Source organism: Dipteris shenzhenensis, chromosome 16 (assembly GCF_047967505.1).
Source record: "Dipteris shenzhenensis isolate YYH24624 ecotype China chromosome 16, Dip_SZ_1.0, whole genome shotgun sequence".
NCBI classification, from domain to species: domain Eukaryota; kingdom Viridiplantae; phylum Streptophyta; class Polypodiopsida; order Gleicheniales; family Dipteridaceae; genus Dipteris; species Dipteris shenzhenensis.
In genome coordinates this window covers 14,993,179-15,009,880 of record NC_141611.1, presented here as the reverse complement: position 1 = coordinate 15,009,880, position 16,702 = coordinate 14,993,179, and the positions used below count along the sequence as shown (strand labels likewise).

General features: G+C 44.1%; 1 protein-coding gene across 1 annotated transcript; it reads left to right on the top strand.

The window, feature by feature from the left end:
- Window positions 1-5,077: 5,077 nt before the first annotated feature.
- On the top strand, window positions 5,078-8,018 carry LOC147892596 (pentatricopeptide repeat-containing protein At5g27110-like). The gene has a single exon (XM_087387430.1). The coding sequence runs from the start codon at window positions 5,260-5,262 to the stop codon at window positions 7,252-7,254; it is 1,995 nt and encodes a 664-aa protein (XP_087243556.1). The 5' UTR covers window positions 5,078-5,259; the 3' UTR covers window positions 7,255-8,018.
- The last annotated feature ends 8,684 nt before the right edge of the window (window positions 8,019-16,702 follow it).

Genomic DNA, 16,702 nt, shown 5'->3' with positions numbered 1-16,702 from the left:
TGGTTGCATTGCCTATGTTCATGTGCCAGATGAGTTGAGGTCCAAGTTGGATCCAAAAGCTGAGAAGTGCATCTTTATTGGTTATTCTCTGTAGTAGAAAGGGTATAGATGCTATAACCCTCCTACTCGTAAGTTTACAGTGAGCAGAGATGTTGTTTTTGATGAGATGAGCAGCTGGTATAAACCAGTAAATGTGATGATTGATGTAGATGCACAAAATGGTAATGTTGCATTGAATTCACAGTAGCAATTACAAAATATTAGTGGACCTGCAGTGTCCTCTAGCAGTGGTTCACATACTTCGGCATGGACAGGCAGATTGAGATCAGGAGAATCTCCGCAAAGCAATGCAGATAGTGGTATGCCGGTATCACGAAAAGGAAAAGAGAAGGTAGATCAGCCCATGTTTGATGTGAATGCAGGTCACTCTTATGTGGATGGTGAATCCAGTGTATCAGAACAGAGCATTGATGATGAGTTAGGTATTCCTTCTGTTATTACACGTGGAGTAAGGAAGACCACGGATGTTTTGAGAGCACCTGGAAGTGAGCCTATTTTGCAAAGGTCTACCAGAGCTAGGTATCCTGTAGATAGGCTGAAATATGATGGATTTACAGCCATTCACTATGCCTATATGGTCAAAGTGATACAGGAACCAGAACCCACTTCTTTTGAGCAAGCCATGGGAAAAGAAAAATGGGAGAAAGCCATAAATGAAGAAATGGATGCCTTGGAAGCAAATGCTACATGGGAATTGGTGCCTTTGCCTAAAGACAAGAATGCAATTGGCTGTAAGTGGGTTTATAAGGTCAAGCACAATGCAGATGGTTCTGTGAACAGATACAAGGAAAGATTAGTTGTCAAGGGGTATGCACAGACATATGGCATTGATTATGAAGAAACATTCAGTCCGGTTGCAAGGATGGCAACCGTAAGAGCAGTCATTGCTATGGCTGCATCAAAGGGATGGTCTTTACATCAGATCGATGTAAAAAATGCCTTCTTACATGGTGATTTGCAAGAAGAGGTGTTTATGGAGCAGCCACCAGGTTATGTTCATGCTATTTGTTTGCAGGTTGAAGAAAGCCTTGTATGGCTTGAAGCAAGCACCTAGAGCATGGTCTGACAAGATAGGACAGTATCTTGTCACTATTGGCTTTCAGATTTCCAAGGCAGATTTCTCACTTTATGTGAGAAAAACAGAGAAAGGTATTATGCTGCTTGTCATTTATGTTGATGATTTGATCATCACAGGTGATAGTGATGAAAATATCCTTCACGTGAAAATGCTATTGAAGCAAAAGTTTGAGATGAAGGATTTGGGAGAGCTGCATTATTTCTTGGGCATTGAGGTGATTAGATCACCAAGTGGGATACAGCTCTTGCAGAGGCAGTATGGATTGGACATGCTGTCCAAATATGGGATGACAGGCTGTAAGCCTATTTCAGTTCCTTTGAAGCAGAATGTGAAGTTGAGCACAGATGCAGGTGAGCTTCTGGAAGACCCTACTATGTACAGGCGCATAGTAGGAAGTTTGATTTATATGACTATTACCAGGCCAGATTTGAGCTATGCTATTGGATTGGTAAGTCAATTTATGCAGGCTCCAAGGAAACCACATTTGGATGCGGCTAGACACACACTCAGGTATGTGAAGTCCACATTGCAGTATGGACTATTTTATGAGGCCGGGGTTCAGATACAGTTGCATGGATACACTGATGCTGATTGGGCTGGTAGTATTTCTGATAGACGATCTACCGGTGGATATGTATTCTCTTTTGGGAGTGCTGCAGTCACTTGGAGCAGCAAGAAACAGCCCACAGTTGCCTTGTTAAGCACAGAGGCTGAGTATAGGGGTGCAGCGATGGCTGCATGTGAGGTAGCTTGGTTGCATAAGCTACTTTATGATATGCATCAGTCTACAGATGGGCTAGTTGTCATTTATTGTGACAACATGAGTAGTATACACTTGGCAAATAACCCAGTCTATCATGCTAGAACAAAGCACATTGAGGTGCATTATCACTATGTGCGGGAGAAGGTTTTACTAGGTCTTATTGATCTAGTTTATGTCAGCACAGAGGATCAGGTAGCTGACATATTCACGAAGGCATTGGGCGCAAAGAAGCTGCGTAAGTTCAGAGACTGCTTGGTGTGTAGGAATTGGGATTGAGCTCGAGGGGGAGTGTTGAGATATCGAGCTCCACTCGTGATATGCCAGGGTGACAGTTGTGCATTTATGTCACCGACTTGTTAGCTGCAGATGCGGTTGGTACTCCGCCCACGACCCGAGGGATTTACTCTTCATGAAAGGGGGACGTCACCTGCGTGCATGAACTTCAAGAAAACCCCCTATTTAAGATCCATGTAGGATGATAAAACACCCCTATTTAAGCTTATAAGATACCACCAAAATTCTATTATGTCCCCCCTTTAAATCTACGTTCTTTCTCAAGCATTTAGATCGCACAATAAGAAAATTTAGATTACTTTCCCTATGACTATTTAAAACCATACATAAAACCAAACTTGTTTGGACTAGTTATCCAAGGTAGCCTATACTATGTCCCCCCCTCTTAAATATGGCATGGCCCCCCTAACTTAAATTCAATATTGGGAAAAAATAAAAGGCCCCCCACCCCTAATGTATAAGCTTATGCCTCATTAAAAGAAACCCCCCTATTGTACACTCACGTGATATCATAAGTTTCCTCTTGTGAATCCCCCGGGGCCCACGAATAATAGCTAGATGACAACTGTCCTTATGTACTCTAGTTCGTGGCTCAGTTAGTATGCCACCTTAGTTAGCTGAGTTTGGTTTGAGACCCACATATAGGGTTCTTCTATTTCTTTGTACTAGAGTTCTTTTGGCTTTCACAACTAAGAAGAGGAAAACTGTTTTCAGCCTCCACCTTTGTGTGTATTCCCCCATTGTGTATGTGAGAAAGCCGCAAGTGAGACTCCTTCCCTCTCTCCCACTATCTTCACAAGGTCTACTTGGAGAGGCAAGGGGCAATGTCTTTGGCTTAGGACTAGGCAGGGATGCAGTTTTTTCCACATAAGAGCATGCAGAAATAGCTTCTCCACCTACCAACCAAAGACAATAGTAATGAAAAAAAAAAACTACATTGATAATTGAATTATCTAAAGTTGTTGGGAAGAGTAACAACCAAAGTTTGATTTTCACTTAATAGATAAAAGTAAGAATATTGTAGAGAATGTCAACAAATCAAAGACAAGAAGGAAGAAGCAAAATCAATGTCTATAATTGCATTCCACGCTGGTTTGAGCAACAACAAGCCATCCCGCAAGTTATCCATAGGCTTTACAAAACAGATCGCAGTATTTGTACGTTTAAAGTTCTAATGACAGCAAAAAAAGGATCTGTGAAAAAATAGATTTCACTTTGCAAACAATGTGGCCTAGTGAAAGCGAAAAACGATATGTGTAAAATAAACAATTTCACTTTGCAAATTACGATATGCAATTTCTGTGTAGCGGGTTGTATTAATTTACTCCAATTTGAAGAGTGAAACAACCAATTCAACCAAGAAGTTCTGAAGACTTTGCACCCTATAACTTTTCACCCAGAAGCGGCTTCAAACTTACAAACACGTCAGGCATGAGGAGGTGGCCGCTTTGATCCTGTATATTCAGCGACAATTGGGGCGACAAACGATGTGTAGAGCTTTAAAAATGTGTGGGCATGGTGGGCATCAATGTAATAGCGCGATTGGTGCTTGAGAACGATTGTGGATTGGGAGACTGGAGCGTAGCGTGGCCTTAGAAGCGGGATTCACCAGCGCTTCGCAAATACTTTAGAGAAGTTATGGAGGAGCGTTTGAGGAGGGAAGAAGGCCACACTTCGCAAACGACCTCCTGGATGTCATGTTGGCCCAAACAGAGAGCAGACTTGTTGGCTATAGAGAAGAACGTGGAGGAGAAAATGAGGAGAATGAAGAAGAGTCGCTATACGTAGAGCAAGATATGAAGAGTAAAGCACATGGAAGGACAATTGTAGAAAGAGCAAGAGCTTGTTGGCTACGGTAGAAGGCGTGTCATGCATGGGATTCACTAGCGCTTCGCATATACTTCAGAGAAGTTGTGGAGGAGAGTTTGAGGAGGAAAGAAGGCCACACTTTGCAAACGACCTCTTGGATGTCATGTTGGCCCAAACAAAGAGTAGACCTGCTGGCTACAGAGAAGAATGTGGAGGAGAAAACAACGAACAAAAGTAACGCTAAACATGGCTTGCCTATATCTTCAAACGCTTTGGCCACAACCTCATCATTGATTGTTCGTTTAGTGATACCCTTTCCAGTAACTGGAGTTGTAGGAGAATCCAATAAATCGGTACATGCCTTCGTAAGACCTGCAAAACCCACCTCGCTTAGTGAAGGAAACGATATCGTGAAGAAAAGAAGGATGCTTAAAAACCACACGCCAAAAATTTGGGCAACACAACACCTTTGACGAACGTTTCACTATCTGTCTTCATATAATTAGCCAACCCCGCCGTGGAAAAGAAAACAATTGAACAAAGAAAAACAAAAATCCTGAGGACGAGTACTCCGTTGTTGGAACGCTGTTCTTATATAGACAACCAACCAGACAATAGGGAAGAACCAGTACCGGTAAGAACTATCTATTGCCTGCTCCGTTACAAAATATTAGTTAATCAATAGAGAAATCCTCTTCTAATACATTGGACAAAATTCTGCCGCTCGAACTGACAGAACATTCTACGAGGCGGTGGTTGAGTTTCGTCCAGCAGGAATCCAGAACAAAGAGACGGTGCTGGCATTGAACGGCGGAGGTTCCTTAAAGAATTGCATGCAAGAATTGAATGACACAAGCCATTTGAATGGCGCGCCAAGTAAATAAAGGATGTGGCAAGTGTAAGAAACATAAGAAAAAAGAGAAAATCAAGACCAACTTTTTTTTGGTGAAATGAAAATCAAGACCAATGCTTACCAAACAGATCGACAAATCTTGAAAACTCACGTGGAGCGGTCACCACCGTTAAAGCCTCGACGCTCGGGAAATTGCCGACGTAGTAGCCGGCATCTCCCGGGAAACTAGCAAGCGATCTGTAGACTTCCGGACCGGGAAATGCCTCCCCGGTAATTTCTCTAAGAGTATAAGAGCAGGAGCAATGTAGTGAGAATTAGTATGTCCGTCATCCAGGACTTCGATCTTGCTTTCTTTCAATCGCTGACTACCACCACTATGTTTGCAATTGTTACTTCCGTGTCATGGAGCCTCCCACCGTCTTCCTCGGCAGTAGCACCAGAGCGCGTGAGCCTCCTGCCTTTCCCCGTTCTCAGGGCCTTGAACCCTCTCGTCGATTTCTTCCGCCAATGTGGATCGCCAACGATGCAAGCAATGTCAAGCCCCTCCCTTTTGGCGACTGGAGAGGGACGGCTAGCCGCACATGGGTGGACTCGGCGAATGAGGTGACTGACGGACACGAGAAAATGAGTGCTTCATGGAACGCCGTACAAAAGCCAAGTTGTCAGGATGAGCAAGTGCTGAAGTCCATTGATATGCGTTTTACGGGAAGACCCGAGAAAGAATCCCCATCTCTATATGGCACTGACAAAGAGTCCAGGGCTCTGAATGGCACAGACTTGGGCCGACCCTTAAACGAAGCTTTGGATCGACTCGGAGCAGTTGGCAACCATGATAACATTGGTACCGTAGCTTCTCTCTTAAGGTTTTGCGGGAACGTAAGGGGGCTCACAGGGGGTAAACAGGTCCATGCCCACATTATAAAGAATGGACATGAGCAAAACAGATTTTTAGGGAATGTGCTTATACAGATGTATAGCAAATGCGGTGCTTTTTCTGATGCCAGTGCGGTCTTTGCCAAAATGAAAGAACGAAATGTCTTTTCCTGGACTATTATGATTGGAGCATGTGCCCAGCATGGGCACGCCAGGGAGGCTCTTAGACTTTTTCATCAAATGCAGCTGGAATATGTGACGCCAGATACGATCACTTTTATCACCATCCTCTCAACTTGTGCTGGTTTGGAAGCTCTTGCTGAAGGCAAGTTGATTCACAGCAGTATCTTGAGTAGTGATTTCGCATCAGATTTGGCGCTGGAAAATGCACTCATTAATATGTACGGAACATGTAACAGCCCAGAGGATGCAAAAGCTGTATTTGCTATGATGCCTGAAAAGGATCTCTTTTCATGGAACAGTATGATCAAGGCATATGCTCAGCACGCAGACCTGAAGGTGGCACTTGAATTATTTCATCGAATGCATGTTGAAGGTTTTACACCAGATTCAGTCACATTTCTAAGCATTCTGGATGCATTTGCTTTCCAGAATCAACTAACTGAAGGCAGGTCGATTCATTCTCACATTGTAGCGAGTGGATTGGAATCACGTATTATGGTTGGGACTGCCCTTGTCAATATGTATGGCAAATGTGGCAGCCTGAAGGATGCATGGAGGATGTTTTACAAAGTGCCTGAACGAGATGTGGTTCTATGGAATGCCCTGATTGGAGCATATGCCCATCATGGTCAGAGCGAGGATGCAGTGCAGTTTTTCCAACAAATGCAGCTGGAAGGAATAATACCTAACAAAAGTACTTTTGTTTCTCTCCTTGATGCATGTGTCACACAGGAAGCTTTAGCTGAAGGTGAGAGGATACACACCCACATCAAGGCTAGCAGATTGGAGTTGGATATTCATGTGGGTACTGCCCTCGTTAACATGTATGCCAAAAGTGGCAATGTAAAGGCTGCAAAGAAGATTTTTGATAATTTGCCAAAAAAGGATGTTGTGGCGTGGAATGCCATGCTTGTAGCATATGCACAACATGGGCAGGGAAAAGCAGCAATACAACTGTTCAGGAAAATGAAGGAAGAAGGGGCTGCCCCAAACAAGGTCACATTTCTTAACATTCTTTCTGCATGTAACCATGCCGGCCTGCTAGACGAGGGACGCTTGTACTTTAGCGCCATGAGGGGAGAGCATGGAGTTACACCAGTGGAAGAGCATTATAATATCATGATTGACATTCTTGTGCGGGCTGGACGGCTCAATGAAGGAGAGGATGTGATCTATACTATGCCATGTAAACCATCTGCCACATCATGGAGAACCTTGCTTTCTGGATGCAGGCAATATTTGGACAGAGAACGAGGGAAGCGTGCTGCAGAACATGCTTTTCAACTGGACCCAGACATTGATGCAACATACGTTCAGCTGTCAAATATTTTTGCTGCATGATATCAAGGGTCTGATAAGGTACCAGGCCACAGCTGGATGGAGTTAAGCACACAGTGCATGAATTATTGCGGGAGTAAATTACAAGCACAGAAAGAAGATATTTATCTCTAAGTTATGGAAATTGAATAAGCAGATGAAAGAGCTGGATATTTGTCCAGAGGATCTATGGGCCTGTGGCCATGTACTTGGAGAAACTACAAGGACTGCCAACAGCAGCAGTCCATGTAAGGCTGCCACACAGGCAGTCCATGTGGAACTCACAACACCCGCGAAATAGCATATTTTTAGGCAGCAGCAGGTGTGGGTCAGTGTGCCTAACAGACCAGTCTGCTATTTACAGACTGGGTCAGTCTGGTTACCCCAGCGCCCATAAAGCATCCCTTCACCCGGTCATTTCGGCGTCACGCAGCAGCAATGTGGTCCTCACCCCTTCAGTATCAGCTTCTTCCTGCTTCACAGCTTCCGTTTTCAGTATCCTCCAGTCAGCAGTGGATGAGAGCATCAGCCCTTCTCAATCCAGGAGCAAACAACCTATAAGCCCTTGATTGAGGATCAGTGCCAGCAGCCTTCGGCTTCTTTATGTAGGATCGTTAAGTAGTCTTCAGGCTCTTCATGACGATCAGTTCTAATTGTATTCAGCCGTAGGGCTCGGATGTATCTTTTGTGCACGTGGTGATTTGCCAGAGTGTAGTAATAGTTAGCATCCTCAAATTCTCCGCCATGAAGGATCATTAAGTAGTCTTCAGGCTCTTGATAACGATCAGTTCTAATTGTACTCAGCCGTAAGGCCCATATGTATTTTTTGTGCACGTGGTGATTTACCAGAGTGTAGTAGTAGTTAGCATCCTCAAGTTCTCCGCCATGAGTAGTAGGTCGGATGCATGCACTTAGGGTCTCTTTCTCTCTCTCTTTCTCTTATCTCAAAGTTAGTCTTTTACTCCTTTACCCGATTAATTAGCACAGGCACCTGTTATTGTCCTGGCTCCTTGAAAATACTTGAGCATATTGAAGAAAACAGGAGTAAGATGGTAGAGATTCAATGAATGGGAATAGGAATTTGAGACCTCTTGTGATACGATGGGGACAGTTGGAACTCGTATGGATCCAAGGGCTCTTTAGACCTTAGACCTTAGTTGATTGTCCCAAGCTTTGATTTATTTTTGGAATGATCTTATCAAGAGCCATCCGAAGAGATTAAGTGAATGCTTTTGCAGGATTTTGTGAAGTTCTTGAGTTCCTTTTATGTTCTTCAAAGAACTACCAATACTGAATTTTCTTGGACCCATACCAAAAACATGCATTCGGTTCAAATAAAAGGAAATATAACCAAAGGAAAAGAGAATGCTATGCAGCTATGGGTAAGAGCAAACGACTTTGCCCCAATATCTAGTACATCTTAAAGCTTTTATGATTGATCATTAGAAACTACAATGAAATGCAAGTAATAGGAGGTCTTCAACTCAGAAAATGAAGTAATTATCAAGGATACATAAGTCTAAACATAAAATAAAATTGTAGTATGGTGCTCATAGTGTTAATTGCTTCAATCCTTGAAGACACATGCTATGACACTAGCATTATCACCTTATACTATGTGTGTATCTCAATTCAAGTAATGGACCTTTCTTCAAAATTAAAGTATTTTTTAGAAAATTTTGAAGACATATTCAAACACATTTAAATGAAATAAATTGCAATCACTTCTAATTGAGGTCTAAATTTCTCTCTCTTTCGTCCTGTGTCTAGAGGAAGGCTGAGCTCAAAATGAAGTATGGGATCATCATGAAGGTTTTCGAAACCTTCCTTCTATTCTTATATCCCTCCTTGAGGTTTTGGTCTCCCGTTTGAAACCACCATCCCTTACTCATTTACATGACATAGAGCTTAATGGGGCTGGCTCTGCATGTCATTCCCACCTTCTCATGGTGGCCTCCTTCCATTTGGAAGCTTTCTTCATGCATGGTGTTCACATACCTTGCCAAAATATCCATGCAACTTCATTAGAACTTTTCCTCCAATAATTTAATCTTAATGTTCAATCAAATGAAAGTATCTCTTTCACCTTTCGACCTCTTATTCATCCTATGCTTCTTTAACCTTGGGTGGGATTGGATAAGGCATGTTACAATAGCTCATGAATAGGTGGCTCTCATAGACCGCATCGAGGGCATGATCAATGTGTATTTTGACACAGGTAGTGGCGATGGGATCACGGCCTGTGTGTCAGGTGAAGCGTCTTAGATAGTGAATGCCAGATAGGAATGTTCTATGCCAAGCCGAGCTGGGGATCCCATCAGATAGTCCCTTGTACTTGTCCCTCGCCATATGATAAATGATTGAGCCCTCTAGATAACTCTCATTGTTAAAGTATGTTTACAAATGATAAAGTCATATACTGACCCCATCTCCAATAAGTAGCACCCCTATGCCATAACGTGTGGTGTATCATCCTAGTGCCTCACTATGCCAAGCTCTACTGTCCACCTTTGGTACTTTGAGAGCGTCGGACCCATATTCTACCTATTTGCTCCCCGTCCATGTGCTGAAGTCGCCTAGAAGGAGGGTCTCTCCTTGCCTGAAATAGGACGAGTTACATATGGCTGTGTGGAATTGCAACAGTACTGTATGTTCTGATCTAGTAGGGTTCTCATAGACATACACCGATAGGGATGTTATCTTTATACAGAGACACGAGAGCTCTAAGAGAGGCTACACAAAGTGACTAGATACACTTCGAAGTCTATCCATACTTGAGACTGCTTGGATTAGTGGTGCAAAAGGAGAAGCATGCACGACACATGTGGATACGAGATGAGACATTTGAAGGTACTACACACCCGATATCAATTCCAATGTATTACTTCACCTCGGATACAACATCCTATGCGGATGATGTCATCGTGAAGAGCCACACTCCATATGAGACAATAGAAGATGTCACCTTGCAGTTCCCGACACTGTCATGTGTTTTTTTAATCCTCTCTCTTGGATGATCACCTTACGGTCTCTATATGCAACCCATTTCCCTTGCTGTCTTGTTGCCATTACTCGAATCATTCCGTCCCTTCTGTGCTCCTAATCGTCTAGGTATGTCTGTCCCCTTCAATGCCACTCTCATTCCCATGAAAGTGGATATGTCCACTCCCTCGCTTCTGTGCTCCTACTATAAGAGCATGAGGTCATCATCTAGGTATGTCCTACTCCCCTCAATGCCACTCTCATTCCCATGAAAGTGGATCTGTCCGCTGCATTTTTGGGTTCAATCTCCATTGCCATTGTTGATGTGTCAACCTTACCTACTCTCTAAGCTGCCTCATTAGTATCGCCTACTGCCAGCCTTTTGACCAGCACATTCAAGGCTTTGTTATTCCTCCTCTTTTATTCCTCTAAAGCATCTCATACGATCTCTTTTTTTGACCACTGCTTTCCACTCTAGCATCTCTACTTCTCCCTTAGTGATCTGCTGCGAGAATTCAGTATGTGTCTGCCATTCTCTCCACAATCCCCTCATATTTCCATGGAGTACATCTTTCCCTGCGTTCTTGTCCTTTCAAGCTCCCATTCTACCTTTTCTTTCTCCCAATCTTCTCTTTTATTCTTCTCCTTTTTAATTCCTCATGTATCTTCACATACATTTCATTGAATAGGGTTTAGAAAAAAACAAGATAGTTATAGGGTGTGCATGAGGCAGCAGACCCCATAGCAACGCTAAGCTCTGGTATTTTTAGCATTGCCCTGTTAGGGGCAGGGCTCTACCATAGAGACATACTTTTTTTGGAGCCCTTGGACATCGGAACAACAGGCACTTATATGCCACTTGGTTGGATATCTTTTTCAAGGGGCAGTGCTCTAGGCACGTGTGCCACTTGTTATTTATCGCAATGAAGCTTGGCTTTAATTGTGCTGGCAATCCAGCTTTCTGAACTGAACTAATAGACCTAGAAGCCCTATCACATATCCTCAAACAGGAGTCCACAACTGATTATCTAATGGAGGATATCCTCTGACAATGATCTGGAAATGCCCAGATGTAGAAATAACTCCAAAATCTCCAGAAAGGAGCCAAACTCAGCAAATGCCCGCAGCCCTATTCTCTAAAAACAAGATCTATGTCATACTTGTTGCCTAGACATTGTGTGAATGAGGAAGGCCAGATTAAGGACATCAATGCTTAAGGAGGATGAATGTATCATTCCACCCAGATTTGTAGTGGATCCCCAATAGATAACTGGCAATGACCCTACACCAACAGCATGTACAAAAGTAGTTGAATTCATATAAAGGCAAGAGACTACAAACTTTAATATAAGGGATTCCAAAGCATTTGAGAATACAAAAGTTAGCTCTCCCATGCAAAGCCAATTTGCACTTGATCTATGTTTTAAGTAGTTTTACAAGTTGGATTTATTGGGGATGTATATTACCTGGGTCATAAGGTGGCCCAAAACAGATTTCCCCTAAAATTTTGTCTGAAGTGAAAAAACTAATCTATGGAGTCGAACCTTGAGGTGGAAGCAAGCAAATAAGAGTGTATTAACAAAGAAGGACATTACTAGAACACCCATAATGTCATCACAGACTTGCTGCCAGAATTGTTAGGTCACTGCCCCACCTGTGAGCCCCCGATTTGAGGGGACAAGGGGGCAGAAGACCATAGGGGGTAGGGGAAGGTAAAAGATAGGAGACCTACCTGGCAGGGAACCCGCACAGCAGCAAAGGATGGTGCAGCATCCTAGGCGCCTCCTGGACCTGCATACGAGCGGCGTTGGGAGCTGCAACAGCAGCCCATAAGCATGGCTCATGGGCCCTTAAATAGGCCAGGCCCAAGCCGGCCAGATCAGCTAGCAAAGGCTGACCAGTCTGGTCGGTTGGTGGGCTGGAAGGTCAGTAAATTGGGCAGGGAGCCGACTCCCTGGTCAGCCAGATTAAGGGGGCCTAGCCCCTCCTATAAAAAGCCCTCATTCCCTCCTCATTCCTCATCACCTGCACAGACTGCCTTGCACACAGGCAAGTGCACACGGAGAGGTATAGGCTCAGCATCACTGACAGCATCTCAGGTTGTTTGTACATGCTCATCCTTGAGCTTTTGTTTACCCACTTCTGTGGAGGAATATATCTGAGTTTCTGTCCTATCTCTCTTTCAGTTTTTCTGAGTGTTGTATGAGCTAGATAGGAAGTGAGGTGTGAGTGATTCTATCCTCGATTTTTCCAACATGGTATCAGAGCTAGGTTCACAGCTCTAGATCGGAGTACCTCTGCTAGAAGGCGACTCCAATCAACACTCAAGTTTGCTGCATGGTCAAGTTCTCCACTGTAAATTCAGTTTACTGTTCTTTATTACAGCAAGGATGGAGGACAAAGATTCTACTGTTGCCTCTTCAGCCCCTTCTCTTCCTTCCTCCTCCAGATTCCTCTCATTCACAATCCCGAACTTCGGAGAGTCAGGGAAGCTAGATGGGTGGTCGAACTAGCCAATCTGGAAGATGAAAATCCAGAGCCATCTTGTGGCCCGAAAGTTGTGGAAGCTAACAACAGGGGTGGAGGCAAAACCAGAAAACTTGTTGGACAACAAGGGGAAGATTCTCATTCCAATGGATGGTGAAGAGCTTGAGAATTGGGAAGAGAGAGATGCCCACTCCCTAGCATTAATCATTGGGACCATGGCGGACTCTGTTCTTCCGCACATCCAGATAGTTGAGACGTCTGTAGAGACGTGGGCTATCTTGAAGGATTTGTATGAAACGGACAATACATCTCGAATTTTGATGCTCCAACACGAATTGTACAATCTGGACATGAATGAGGCAGACAATGTTCATGACCATCTGACAAAAGTCAAGATTGTAAGGGACCAGCTCGTGGCAGTTGGTCAAAAGGTAGATTCAAGTCGACTAGCACTGTTGATCTTACACAAGCTACCTCGAAGCTTTAAGAGTTTCGTGACTACGGTCACTGCAGGACAGAGGAGTCAACTAGCACTGTTGATCTTACACAAGCTACCTCGAAGCTTTAAGAGTTTCGTGACTACAGTCACTGCAGGACAGAGGACCAAGCCTCTCACCTTCGAGGAGCTTGGGCCTTTACTATTGCAACAAGAGGCTCGGGAGAAATCGTTTACGCAATCGGACGAGAAGGCTCTCATGGCGAGGGACAACCCCGGCAAGGGTAAGTTCAAAGACTCCAAAAACAAAAACAAGACCGAGGATGCAAAGAAAAAGAGGCAGATGAAGTGCTTCTACTGTGAGAAGCTTGGTCATTCCGCTAAAGAGTGCCGCAAGAAGAAGGCGGACCTCAAGAAGGAGTCCAAGTCCAAGGAGGAGCCAAAGACCAAATCAGAAAACGTCACGACTAGCGCTCTCGTCATCATCACTGAGTACTGCTCCTCTTATGCAGTCAGTGAAGGAGAGGAAGGTTGGTATGTGGACAGTCGAGCCTCAAAGCACATGTCCAACAAAAAGGAGTGGTTCAAAACCATGGAAGGTACGCATCCTAATTCCAAGGTCGCTGTTGGGAATAACCGGTCATACCCTGTGAAGGGTGTCGGTAGTATTCCGTTCATTATACGACTGCAGGAAACGAGGAGTTGATTTCTGGTGTATTGTATGTACCGAATTTGTGCAAGAACCTTTTGTCTGTCAATCAAATGGACAAGCACAATATGTCAATATCATTCAACAACGGCAAGGTCACTGTCACATCCAAGGCAAACGGACAGGTGGTGGCTCAACGTGTCGAGGAGCATGGGCTATATCGGCTCAACGCTCTGTTACTGCACGAGGACCATGGAAGATCCAGATTATGGCATGAGCGGTTCGGTCACGTCAACTATGGCACTCTCTTCGAGATGCAGAAGACAAAGATGATGGATGGACTTCCACCGATTGCAAGCAATGATCGTGTCTGCAGGGCTTGCGTGGAAAGCAAGCAATACAAGGGCAAGTTTCCACAAGAGGCCTCATCATGGGCCAAGAAGCCGCTCGAGTTAGTTCACGCCAACATCTGCGGCCCAATGTCGACAAATTCATTCGCAGGTTTGTGGTATTCTCTCTTACTTAGTGATGATTTCAGTCGCATGACATGGGTATTCTACCTGGCCAAGAAATCTCAGGCTTTCGAGAAATTAAAAGACTGGAAGACCCAGGTAGAGGAGGAGGACAGGGAGGTAATCAAAGCCTTCCGCACCGACAAAGGGAGAGAGTTCACTTCTACCAAGTTCAATGGATTCTGCAAGAAGCAAGGGATTAAGAGACAGCTCGCTACAGCTCGCACATCTCAGTAGAATGAAGTTGCTGAGAGGAAGCACAGGACCATCACAGAGACAGAGTTGACCATGTTGCGAGGAAGGAATCTCTCGAAAGCCTACTGGGGTGAAGCCGTGAACACTGCCATTCACATCCTCAACAGAACCAAGACCAAGTCTGTTGATGGAAAGACTTATATGAAGCTTAATATGGTAAGAAGCCCATCATATCTCATCTGAGGGTTTTTGGTTCTAAAGCATTTTTGCATGTATACAAAGATGAGCGAACAAAGCTAGATCCCCATAGCCGGAGCTGTATTTTTGTGGGATACATCGAAGAGTCCAAGGGCTACCGCCTATTCGCCTATTCGACCTCGACAAGAAGAAGATCCTTATCAGCAGGGATGTGATCTTTGAAGAGACCGAGCCACAACTTGTCGAAGAGATTCCAGAACTTCCAACGTTACCTCCACCCAAAGTCACCATCCGCGAGGTGGAGCCGACTGAAGACCTCGAGGAGGAGGAGGAGGAGGAGGAGGAGGAGGAGGAGCATGCCATTCCAGAGCCAGCTCCCAAGTCAACTCTATCAAAGGCACCTCCATCTGAGAAGAAGCTACCTCAATGGTATTTCAAGACATCAGCAGACTCACAGGTCACGGACATTCCCGAGAGCAATTCCGGAGCGCGACGGTCTCAAAGAAACATGAAGACTCCCTCCATGAACTTCGCTTTGGTAGCTCAACTTGCGGCGTCCCGTTCCTTCCAAGAAGCGAAGGATGTACCAGAATGGTAGGAAGCCATGAAGGCAGAGATGGATGCCATTTTGAAAAATGACACCTACGATTTAGTGCCCAAACCAACCAAGCAAAAGGTCATTGGGAGTAAATGGGTGTACAAGCTATCCTCACATGGACAACAACGGAGGTCCCATCATGAAACACGACAGAGTCATAAAAAATTCCCCATGCTCTCATCACCAAGTGCTCTACAACCTCTTGAACCTGATATTTTTCCAAAACCCAACATCCTTTAGCATTCCAGAATACTAGAAATGGATTAGCCAATCTACTCATCTTCCCTTTAGAAAGTTGGCCTTCAGCAGAGTGGAAGGACTGGATCTCACCGCTCATATGTTGATTAGCTAAAGGCATGCATTTGGTTGTGCAAACGCAAATACCTAAGACATGGAACCACATTGACATGAAATATAGGACGTAAGCAAACATCACTACCATGACAAACTTTTGGCGCATGATTTGTACCATACCTATGCGTGGTTCCCAGTGCATCTTGAAATACTCGACGAAAAGCACATGCCATGCATATTTGTTCTTGAATGCCTCCACGATGGAGTGGGCCTCTTCCACCCTCTCATAGACCGCCTTCTCAATAAAGTATGGAACCCTTTCCCATGGAATGTGGGATTTTCTAACAACATGTGGAAATGGATGCCTATTGTACACAGCCTCCCACTGCACGATATCTGCAATGGATGCACCAGCACGTGAAGCCTGTCTACAATTCCTTCTTGAACAACGTGAATGCAATGCTACAATGTGACAATAGAAACAAGGGAAGGATTTGCCATGCTGCAGTAAACCAAAGACATCTCAAATGCTTCAGCTACCCCTCAAAAGAAAGCCAAAAAATATGATAAAAAGAAGACAATTTTCTACATCACGTTCTACTCCAATACTAGAAATTACTATAGAATTAGATGCTTTGTAATGGATTAGATGCTTTTGAATGTTTCAACACGCCAAAAGAATTACGTTGAGAGATAAGCAAGTGAACATCTCATAGGCCTCCAATATGATAGGGAGGGGAGTTTTGCTCAAATGTTTTCAATGAATATTGCTAGTAGCTGATAGGAATAGACATGCAATCAAGAATACGTATATGCCTTAGAATGATAGTGTTGAGCAAATGAACCGCACCCTCACAAAAAGGGCAACATGCATGTTGTTCCATGCGAAGATGTACACTAAATTTTGGGCAGAAGCCATCACCGCTATAGTTGGCATATTTAAAGGCCAGGTTAGTAGCTTTTGGATTCATGCAACGAGCTGGCATTGACTACTATGTAGCAAGAATAGCCTTAGTCAGCTTAATCTGGCCATAGCAGTCCACAAGCATTGGATCATACTTCAGATGGATGTCACAACCACGTTCTTGGATGGGGATTTACCTAAGTATATAAAATTCAGG